The sequence below is a fragment of the Augochlora pura genome, chromosome 3, assembly GCF_028453695.1.
Source record: "Augochlora pura isolate Apur16 chromosome 3, APUR_v2.2.1, whole genome shotgun sequence".
Classification (NCBI taxonomy): domain Eukaryota; kingdom Metazoa; phylum Arthropoda; class Insecta; order Hymenoptera; family Halictidae; genus Augochlora; species Augochlora pura.
The window spans coordinates 20,560,431-20,572,115 of record NC_135774.1 but is presented as its reverse complement, the minus strand read 5'-3'; the positions used below and the strand labels follow the sequence as shown (position 1 = coordinate 20,572,115).

The 11,685-nt window shown below is 29.9% G+C and overlaps 3 protein-coding genes across 3 annotated transcripts; 2 read left to right on the top strand and 1 right to left on the bottom strand.

Annotated features, from left to right (window-relative positions):
- Positions 1 to 1,080: 1,080 nt before the first annotated feature.
- On the top strand, positions 1,081 to 7,637 carry Cpsf1 (cleavage and polyadenylation specificity factor subunit 1). Its single transcript, XM_078197591.1, has 20 exons — positions 1,081 to 1,320; positions 1,465 to 1,679; positions 1,759 to 2,066; positions 2,134 to 2,384; positions 2,458 to 2,639; positions 2,714 to 2,998; positions 3,069 to 3,242; positions 3,327 to 3,464; positions 3,711 to 3,860; positions 3,948 to 4,109; positions 4,207 to 4,442; positions 4,555 to 4,765; positions 4,834 to 5,000; positions 5,082 to 5,325; positions 5,425 to 5,610; positions 5,686 to 5,934; positions 6,005 to 6,334; positions 6,413 to 6,686; positions 6,759 to 6,888; positions 6,970 to 7,637. Exons 1-20 carry the CDS (start codon positions 1,152 to 1,154, stop codon positions 7,154 to 7,156), a joined length of 4,248 nt encoding a protein of 1,415 aa, XP_078053717.1. The 5' UTR covers positions 1,081 to 1,151; the 3' UTR covers positions 7,157 to 7,637.
- LOC144479089 (dynein regulatory complex protein 8) lies at positions 7,516 to 9,575 on the top strand. The gene is made up of 4 exons (XM_078197593.1): positions 7,516 to 7,600; positions 7,986 to 8,226; positions 8,288 to 8,498; positions 9,474 to 9,575. The coding sequence occupies exons 1-4, from the start codon at positions 7,516 to 7,518 to the stop codon at positions 9,480 to 9,482; spliced, it is 546 nt and encodes a 181-aa protein (XP_078053719.1). The 3' UTR covers positions 9,483 to 9,575.
- On the bottom strand, positions 9,152 to 11,328 carry LOC144479088 (delta(3,5)-Delta(2,4)-dienoyl-CoA isomerase, mitochondrial). The gene is made up of 7 exons (XM_078197592.1): positions 10,935 to 11,328; positions 10,634 to 10,784; positions 10,482 to 10,570; positions 10,280 to 10,407; positions 9,898 to 10,178; positions 9,496 to 9,622; positions 9,152 to 9,410 (listed from the first exon to the last, which is right to left on the bottom strand). Exons 1-7 carry the CDS (start codon positions 10,981 to 10,983, stop codon positions 9,312 to 9,314), a joined length of 924 nt encoding a protein of 307 aa, XP_078053718.1. The 5' UTR covers positions 10,984 to 11,328; the 3' UTR covers positions 9,152 to 9,311.
- Between the last annotated feature and the right edge of the window lie 357 nt (positions 11,329 to 11,685).

Sequence of the window (11,685 nt, the reverse complement as noted above, 5' to 3'; positions counted from 1 at the left end):
AGCATGAAATCAGACAACTACATGTAGAATAAATCACAACGACGAACCATGTAGCTTGTCTCCCTTTAGCATGTTTGCGGTCTTACTCTCTTCGCGCATCCATTCGATTAGCGCACCATCAGAAGCACGCGGCGCGAAATTCGTTTTTTGAAGAAGCTTATAAACACGTTCGTGAATAACTTATAAACAAAGGCGCGGATCGCAATTTCGCTAAGGAAAAAATTACTTCAAATAACTGCAGGAACCTCTCATTTCCCGGAGTTACAATAATTTTGATACACCTGTATGTTTACCTGGATGTAGATAGTTAACGTTTTCTATTTTATTGAATATTTTTAATATCGCTCACGTTTATGAATTATGTTAATAAAGATTCTGCCATCTTATACTATACTTGAATTCAAATATTACTGTTTCCTACCAACGTGTAATAGAATTCATAATAAATCTTCGCAGAGAAAACACGTATATTGCAAACGGGAATAATTTATTTATTATTTTGACAATTTCATATCAAATACTGATTTAAATTATAAGTTTTGAGTAATATTTTATACAAAACCTCCATAGTAGGATGGACCTTATTTTCAACCATCGAATTATTTTCGAGACACTCCTCAGAATTATGCCAACTTGCTCGAGCAACGAAAACCTTATTTAGAAAAGAAATTTTTAATTTTTTAATTTTCTGTAATCTGTCAACGTATCTTTCATTAAACTATGTTTTATTACTTTACATTACTGTATTTTATTATTTTATATATTGTTTTTCCTACTCATTTTTTGATAATATTTTATTATATTCCTCCATAAGCTTAACCACGCGTGAAATTGTCAAAACATTTCCAGGAACATATTTACCTCATAGTACATGAAACAGCTTTCGCAATTATACTAGACGCAACAGATTTCATTTATTTGAAAGTTGAAACTCCTTTACAAATAAAATTTTACGACGCATGTCTGAGATGGCGCGCCAATCGCAGAATTACGTTAAATATTTTGAAGTTTCGCTTCTTGTGTTCTGTACATTACAGACACGGTTTGTAATCAGCGTACTTCAGATGACAACATTACAAAGGTCGCTATGTACACTAACCTATACGGAATGCGATTTTAATTTATAACATTTAGCAACAATATAATTTGCAATGTATTCGATATGTAAAAGCAATCATCCCGCTACGGGAGTAGAACATGCGATAACTTGTTATTTTTTCAATCGTCTGGAAAAATGTCTCGTGGTAGCCGGCGCGAATATCATCAGAGTATTTCGCTTAATACCAGATGTTGATATAACTAAAAGGGAAAAATACACAGGTACATTCACTTATTTTCTTACATACAATATACAAAATCGGTGCACTTTATCATATACTTTAGAAACGTACAAATTTTATGACAATATCTTTTATTTTTTGTTTTAAATAATGTTACTAATTATAAAATTAATGTTCTTTTCAGAATCACGTCCTCCAAAAATGAAATTAGAATGTTTAGCACAATATACATTACATGGAAATGTAATGTCAATGCAAGCTGTTGCTCTTGTTGGATCTCAAAGGGATTCTCTTTTACTAAGTTTTCGTGATGCAAAATTGTCTGTTGTAGAATATGATCAAGATATACATGATTTGAGAACAGTATCTTTACATTATTTTGAAGAAGAAGAAATACGAGTAATTGTGTTTATGGTTTATGCATTTATAAATAGTTCAAATGTTTCCTTGAGAAATAGTTCTACCTGTTTTTTTTTAGGATGGATGGACGAATCATCATCATATTCCCATTGTTAGAGTAGATCCTGAAGGTAGATGTGCTGTAATGTTAATATATGGCAGAAAATTGGTTGTATTACCATTTAAAAAAGATCCAAGTCTCGATGATGGAGATTTATTAGATAATACAAAAGCCTTATCTAGTAAAACTCCTATATTATCATCATACATGATTGTATTAAAAAGTCTAGAGGAAAAAATGGATAACATAATAGATTTACAATTTTTACACGGTTATTATGAACCTACGTTATTAATATTATATGAACCAGTAAGGACATTCTCAGGGTAAGCTTTAATACTTGAATTTGAAAATTTGAAAAAGTAATACAATAATAATATAATGCAATTGTAGGCGTATCGCAGTGAGACAAGATACTTGCGCTATGGTTGCAATATCATTAAATATTCAACAAAGAGTACATCCCATAATATGGTCTGTATCGAATTTGCCATTTGATTGTTATCAAGCAGTGCCAGTAAAAAAACCACTTGGTGGAACATTGATTATGGCTGTCAATTCTCTCATTTATTTAAATCAGAGTATACCACCTTATGGAGTATCTTTGAACAGCCTAGCAGAAACTAGTACAAATTTTCCATTAAGTTAGTATTAATTCCTTATTCTATTTAGCTATAGTTCACGTGCTTTTTATAATGTATTGATATTTATTTATAGAACCACAAGAAGGGGTAAAAATAAGCTTGGAAGGTTCTCAAGTTGCTTTTATTTCTTCAGACCGATTAGTAATTTCATTGAAAAGTGGAGAATTATATGTATTGTCTTTATTTGCTGATAGTATGCGTTCTGTAAGAGGTTTTCATTTTGACAAAGCTGCAGCAAGTGTTTTAACTTCGTGTGTGAGTATATTGAAAACTAAAATGAAAATAGTTCATGTTTATAAAATGTATAGATGTAATTACTTAATTTTTAGGTATGCATGTGTGAAGATAATTATCTGTTTCTGGGATCGCGTTTGGGTAATTCACTTCTACTAAGGTTTATTGAGAAGGAGTCAGAAAATCTACAAAATATATACGAAAGTGAAATAATTATTGAAGACAATGAAACAGAAGAAACACCAGCAAAGAAGGTGAAACAAGATTTTATAGGTGATTGGATGGCATCTGATGTTTTAGATATAAAAGATCCAGAAGAGTTAGAGGTATATGGAAGCGAAACACATACTTCCATTCAAATCACATCATACATATTTGAGGTACTTAAACATAAAAATATATATAAACAATATCGAAGAAACTTTTTATGTTATCTAATAAATTGGTTAGGTATGTGATAGTTTATTAAATATTGGACCGTGTGGCAATATATCTATGGGTGAACCAGCTTTTTTATCAGAAGAATTTTCACACAGTCAAGATCCCGATGTTGAACTTGTGACAACTTCTGGCTATGGCAAAAATGGTGCTCTGTGTGTACTTCAACGTTCTATTCGACCTCAGGTGATTGTGTCATTAAAGCTTTTGAAGTTCATAAAATTACACATTTTTTGATTAATTTAATAAAAATATTTAATTATAAAATAGGTAGTAACTACGTTTGAATTACCAGGGTGTGAAGATATGTGGACCGTCATTGGTATGTTAAATAATGATGAACAAGTAAGACCTGAAGCAGAAGGTTCACATGCCTTCTTGATTTTAAGTCAAGAAGACTCAACAATGGTATTAAAATTAATATATTTTTATTATTCTTTCATTATTAATTACAAATACAATAATTTTTATATAAGCGAAAAATATGTGCATGACATTTATTCAAAATTTTGTTTCACTATCATATTTTGAAAGTATGATCAGTAAAATAATAATAATTCGGAAACAATATTTATTCTATTTTAATTATTTAGTTATGAAACTTTTTATATCTATCAAAACAGTATTGTATGGATAATAGAAAGTTATTTTCAGATATTACAAACCGGTCAAGAAATTAATGAAGTTGATCAAAGTGGATTCAGTACGCAAGGAAGTACAGTATTTGCTGGAAATCTTGGTGCGAATAGATATATAGTTCAAGTTACTCAAATGGGGGTACGACTTTTACAAGGAATTGAACAGGTTCATATAATACTGATAAAATGAACAAGTATTTGCATGTATACTTATAGCACATATTAGATACAGCCATACATATCGTAATTATAGATCCAACACATGCCTATAGATCTTGGGTGTCCAATTGTACATGCAAGTTGTGCAGATCCTTACGTAACGTTACTGTCTGAAGATGGACAAGTTATGTTATTGACACTCAGAGAAGGGCGAGGAACTGCGAAATTACACGCTCAAGCAGCTAATCTTCTATTTGTATGTTAATAATATTGCTAAAAATATTGTATTCTATACGCTGTATTGTTATACACAATCTACATTTTATATATTTCTTTTATAATTTATACTTTAGCGTCCCCAAATAGAAGCACTATGTGCTTATAGAGATGTTAGCGGAATATTCACAACGCAATTACCTGAAAATGTTGAAGACGAAGTACCTGAAGAGGAGCATAATATAGAAGAACCACCCATAGTTGGTAATATTGACAATGAAGATGATTTACTTTATGGTGATGCACCAGCTTTTCAAATGCCTGTACCAACCCATACTAAAGTAACTGACGGATCATCAAAAAAAGCTCCTTGGTAACTTCTTTCATAATTCTTTTAGTTTTTTTATTTTATCTTTAATAGAAATATTAAATTTCATGGAATATTATTCTTGTGATATAAAGTATTAATAAAATTTTGTTTAAAGGTGGCAGAAGCATTTACAAGAAATAAAACCAACATACTGGTTATTAGTATATAGAGACAGTGGAACACTAGAGATTTATTCTCTTCCTGATTTACGGTTGTCCTATCTCATTCGTAATTTTGGATATGGACAATATGTATTGCACGACAGTATGGAGTCTACAACGCTACAAACAGCTCCTATTAATGAAATCCCTAACCCTGAAATGCAGGTACTATAATTTGAATAAATCGTTAAAATATAAAAGAAATACGTTTACGTAAAAATATTGTATTATAGGTCCGAGAAATTTTAATGGTAGCATTGGGTCATCATGGAAACAGACCTATGCTCTTAGTAAGACTAGACTCGGAACTTCAAGTGTATCAAGCATATAGGTATCCAAAGGGACACTTGAAATTAAGATTTAAAAAACTGGATCATGGTATATTATCAGGGCACATAAGGTAAAAATACTCTGTTTCTCAGAAAGTTATAGCGTTTTGTTGAAATTATTTATTAAAAATTGCAAATATTGTTTTTTCTAGGCCAGCACCAAAAGATGAAGAAATGCCTATGATGAATGAGACTCGACATTGTATGATGCGTTATTTCAGTAATATTGCTGGGTATAACGGTGTATTTATTTGTAGCGAATATCCACACTGGATATTTCTCACAGGACGTGGCGAACTGCGTAATCATCCAATGGGTATCGATGGTCCTATTACCTCATTCGCACCGTTCAATAATGTGAACTGTCCGCAAGGTTTTCTTTATTTCAATAGAAAGGTATGTCAACATTTTTATTTATTATTGTCAAGGTTATGTATGATCATTATTGTTTATGTTCTATATTATTCAATTATATTTACATTGCTTGATTTATAGGAAGAGCTAAGGATATGTGTGTTGCCAACTCATTTATCATATGACGCTCCATGGCCAGTTCGAAAAGTACCATTGCGATGCACACCACATTTTGTCACATACCATCTTGAGAGTAAAACTTACTGCGTTATAACGAGTATAGCTGAACCATTAAAAAGCTATTATAGATTTAATGGCGAAGATAAGGTTCGAACACAGCCTTTATTATATATTTTTAAGTAGTTCTATTTCTCTATGCTATTTTTTGTCTTGTTTCTTAAGGAATTTACTGAAGAAGATAGATCAGATAGATTTATTTACCCGTCACAAGAACAATTTTCAATAGTATTATTTTCGCCTGTTTCGTGGGAAACTATACCTAATACTAAAATTGAATTAGATCAATGGGAACACGTCACTTGCCTGAAGAATGTTTCTTTAGCGTATGAAGGCACTCGTTCTGGCTTAAAAGGTTACATAGTATTGGGAACAAATTATAATTATGGTGAAGATATTACGAGCAGAGGAAGGGTAAAATCGTCATTAAAATGCTTACTTGATGTTATCAAATTATGATTTTAATTTGTAATATTTCATACAGATACTCATATTTGATATAATCGAAGTTGTTCCCGAACCTGGTCAACCATTGACAAAAAATCGATTTAAACAAATCTATGCAAAAGAACAAAAAGGGCCAATAACTGCTATCACTCAAGTCTCAGGGTTTCTAGTGTCAGCAGTCGGACAAAAAATATATATCTGGCAGCTAAAAGACAATGACCTCGTTGGAGTTGCATTTATAGATACACAAATTTACATTCATCAAATGTTAAGCATAAAAAGTCTAATTTTAATAGCCGATGTATATAAGTCAATTAGTTTATTAAGATTTCAAGAAGAATATAGAACATTGTCTCTTGTTAGTAGAGTAAGTTGAAATTTATTTATAATTAAATAGAAATTTATTTTCCTGTAGAACAATTACTAAGAATATATATTTTCTAAGGACTTCAGGCCAGCAGAAGTGTACACCATTGAATATTTAATTGATAACAATAACTTGGGTTTTGTTGTGGCTGATGGTGAAAGCAATGTAGCTTTATTCATGTATCAGCCAGAATCAAGAGAAAGCTTGGGTGGCCAAAAATTGATTAGGAAAGCTGATTTTCACTTAGGTCAAAAAGTAAATACATTCTTTCGAATCAAATGCAGAGTTGCTGATCTTGCAAATGACAAGAAACAGTTTTCTGGTGCAGAGAAAAGACATGTTACTATGTATGGTATGTAGAAATAAGAAAGTCTAAAAAGATAAACGTGAAACCATTATACTATGTATCTTTGTTTCATTACAGCATCTCTTGATGGAAGTCTTGGATATATTTTACCTGTGCCAGAGAAGACGTATCGAAGATTACTTATGTTACAAAATGTTTTGGTATCGCATATTTGCCATATTGCTGGTTTAAACCCGAAAGCGTACCGGTAATTGTTTAATTAGGAATGACTTTATATTAATAGTAAAAATTTATTGTATTTATAAATAATTACTTTTCATTTTTTCAGTACTTACAAAAGTTTTATACGGACTCAAGGAAATCCTGCAAGGGGTATTATTGATGGAGATTTAGTTTGGCGTTATCTCTTCTTACCCAACAATGAAAAAATAGATGTAGCAAAAAAGATAGGCACACGCGTACAAGAAATAATCGAAGATCTTACAGAAATAGATCGGCAAACGGCACATTTTTAAGGTGTTGCCTTTTCAAATTTTATATAAGAGGCAATTTTTTAATATATTCACATGTTTAATAAATCATATTTCACATAGAAAATACTTTTTATATCCGTATCTTTTCGATTTAATTTAGATTAAATTATGACAATAATTCTCAAGTGTGAATATAAACCAATCTGAACAATGTCAATATGTACATGTCAATTCTAATGAAATTTGTATAAAACAAAAACTATTATTGATTTCAGAAAGTATTAAATTCAGAAGTTATTTTTTGTCATAATTATACATGATCCATGTTTAAATTGATATCGAATGACTTTCATCAAATTGATTGAGTAAATATAAATTAATATTGATTTCTTAATATTATAATGGAATCATCATCGAGGCAAGAATCTATTGTATCAGTAGCCGGTGATCGAACCCGAACTTCGAGACGGTCGACAAGACCACGTCGTATGTATTAATGAATTACGTACATGTATAATACATTATTAATTATACGAACTATATCTTAAATACATAGTTGTGTTATTGTAAAAAAGGAAATAAATTTTATACGTATATACCTGAATGTATATTTATAATTCATAAGAATATTGATCAAACAATTACTAACTACATGATCGTGTAACATGGGTATAACACAATTTACAGATTCATCACATATGTATATAAAAAAGATTAATCAGTAAGTAAAATAGTTACTCATATGTAAGGATATCTAATGTGATCTAATTAGAGCACAATAATCGTATGTATGTGATAGATAAAAAACGTTGATTTTACTTTAATAATTTAAATTTAAGAATTCATGTTTATGTAATATTTTGATATGTAGTGTCCGTAGTGGAACAAACATTATTAGAAAAAAGACTGTATGAAGCATTTAATGTGTTTGATACATCAAAAACTGGTGAAATAGATGTCAGAGATTTAGGAACCATTATTAGAGCATTGGGATGTGTTATCACTGAAGCCGAATTACAAGAGATACAAGTTGAAGTAGAAGATGTGGAAAATAATTCTGTCTCAGTAAACAGATTTGTAGAGTACATGAACAAAGCTATTACCGAGCGCAAGTTAGTTACATATGTTTACATTTATGCCTCACTTAAATCTGAATTTAAACAATATATTTAGGTTTAAACCAGGTGAACCGGAGGACTTGTTAAAAGCATTTCAATTGTTAGATCCTGAAAATCGTGGCTACATAATGCGTGACGTATTAGAAAAAGCTATAATGGAAATTGGCGAACCATTTTCTGAACAGGAAATAGCTGATATGATGATTATTGCATGTGATCCAGAAACAAAAAGAATTAACTATGAACATTATATTAATTTATTAATTGTAAGTATGACACTTTTCTGTGGAAGATATGATACTGTGAAAGTACAGCAATTTTTATTACAATTCTTGTAAGTGATGCAGAGAACTTTTAAAACGATTTATAGATAAAAATACCTGCTGAAAAGAATGTATATTCGATAGTTGATAAAATGGAAGCAGATAAATTAGCAGCTTTACCTAAGAAACGTAAATTAGAAGATCTTCTTACCAGTTATAAAGTAACTTCATAATTTGATTACAAAATTCCTTAAGTAGATTTACATTTAACAACTATAAGAGTACGTGATTTTTGTTGTATTTCATTAGTTACTTCTTAGACACTTCACGCTTATTTACGTGACATATAATCATACAAATGTAGGAACTTGATATTTTTCCAAAAATTAGATGTTTTTCATATAAGTTATTAATATCGTGCAAAAGTTGATGTTTTTGTTGTTACATAGATTTAGGAAACAAACTTTCGAGCAAAACGTGTTTAGAGTTTTTAAATTTGATGTTTTGAATTATTGTGTTTTGCATTAAACAATACGATTTAGACAAACAGATTTTTGGAGCATATTTTTTTAAACATTTTTTATTACTTTTGATGCATATAAAAAACGATTTTTTAAACACATACAAGGATCAAATAAGATAAAATGGAAATTTGTTAATATTAAAAAACATATAAAATTTATTTGAAATATTTACCATAACACTTTCGTAGATATGAAATGTACAAATATATTCATATAAAAATATTCAAGTAAAGTTTTATCGAATTATATATCATCATTATCTCGATATGTGAGCATAAAAATCGAAAAAATATTACAGTTTTGAAAAAACTGGTGGTTCTGATTTCATGGCTTGTGCCATTGCTGCATTTGCAAAATCCTCACTTTGAAGCATAGTTTGATTATGCAGTGCCTATAAAATTAATTTATGAATAATATGTTTATATCTATAATTATGATAATTGTGTTATTTTAGGTGGAATAATATAAAAGCTTACAATATGATCTAATCCCTCTTGAACAGAGTGATCTCTTGAATAAACTAAACTTAACTTGGAACCTTGCACTGCAACTGGACTTTTTCTTGCTATCTCATTTGCAAGTTCCAGTGACCCCTTTAGTAAGCTGAAAACAATATTAAATATAATTTCTTAAATTATTTGTAGGATTCACTTTGATCAGAAAGAATTCTTTTCTAGGTTGCCTAATAATTACTAATTATTTTTCTAGTCTAATAATTACACTAAAAGATGATGAAATATCTTTTTGAAATATGGGTAATAATTATATTCAATATATTTGAGTTCAATGAAGTGAAATTTGTTCTTGAACTTCAAAACATGACAGAAGACTTTCTGATCGATATTAAACATCGTTTATATGTCATAGACAGGTTCTACCTTTCTGGAGTGTCAAATAAACAACTAACGAAACCATATTGTAAGGCCTCAGAAGCTGTGAACTTTCTTGCAGTATATACAAGTTCTCTAACCAAGCTATCAGAGCCTATAATTTTGGGGAATCTTTGCAATGTTCCCACATCAGCAGCCATACCCACATCAACTTCCTTTATTTGAAACCATGCAGCTGACGAGCAGTAGCGAATATCAGCTGCTGATACCATATCTATACCAGCACCAATACATGGGCCATGTATAGCAGCAATTACAGGTTTTGGACACTAAAAAGTCATGTAGGCAAGATTATGAAAATATAGATTAAAAATCAGTGTTTAACAAAAATCAATTTGTAAGTATGAACATTAAAGATATACTAAGAAACCTTTTCTATCGCGTTAAAGCTATCTTGATAGTCTCTTATCTTTAGCTGCATTATTTTGCACTTTCGTGCAACGTCATCTTGTTCGGCTAGTTTTGGTGCAAAGTTTACCATATCTTGAAGATCAATTCCTATAAAGTTAATCCATTAAATGGTTTCTGAGTTATTATTAAAGCATAATTATATAACTGAATAATTATTGTACCTGCAGTGAAGATTTTATCATCACCCGAAAGTACAATAACTCTGCATTCTGGATCTACTGCTAACTCATTGAAACACGTTTTGAATTCTCTACAAAATGATTAAATCAAAAATAATTTTAAATGCAGTATTAATGAAAATATTAATACATACTTCCACATAACTTCGTTCATGGAATTAAGTTTTTTAGGTCTATTTAATTGCACCATATAAATAAAGTGCTGTGGCACTGATACTTTCAGTGTTTTAAATTTTTCAAAACTATGTCTGCTACAGTAATTCATTTTATAACAATGTTGCACTCCTGAAAGTAAATAATTTTCATTGATAACTGTACATCTATAATAGGTATGGTAAAAGGCCACCAAAAATTTGACTTTATACAACTAATTTGGTGATTACCTTTTAATTAAATAAATTGACGGATTATTAAATACTTGAAAGAATTACTAACCTGATTTTACCTTCTTTACTAAATGACGTTCAAGTATGTGCAAAAACATTTTAAAGAAATTATCCTTGAATCTTTGGAACTAATGAACAATGAATGTATCTGATCATGAATTCTCTTACGATACATACATAAAAATTAACAATATTGTTTGCATGTGTAGTGCATATTTATTATACAGTTAGTATTTAAAAATTAATTGTTCTTTAGTTTAGGCAACTTTAGGAGGATAATGAACTAAACCAACAGTTTTAGTTTGACTCGTTTAATTTTATGATAAAAATATACATTTAATAACAATTATTTAATAATAAATATTCAATGTTTTAGTGAATCAATCTAGGGACATTATTTTTGTTTAAGCACAAACGAGATATATACATAATATAACATACAAATCACGGACTTATTTTATGAAAGGGGGATATTCGGCTCTGATCCAGATGGATCCAAGCAAGTAATAAATGCTAATAAATATGCATGTTAAGTACTCGATAACTTTGTATCTGAAACCGAGTACTTACACATGTACATATGTACATGCATTAATACAACTTGCAAATTTGCTTTGACTGTGGTCGAATAGTATATCTTTATTCTGATTGGCCAATAATTCAATTTATTGGATGCTCAGTACATAATTTAATTGATTTATACAATTATTTAATCTTTCAGTCTATTAGTTAACAGAATTTTTTTGAGTTATAGATATCTTTATTGTATACTTAATTGTTGTTGAGTATAGTGAATGAAT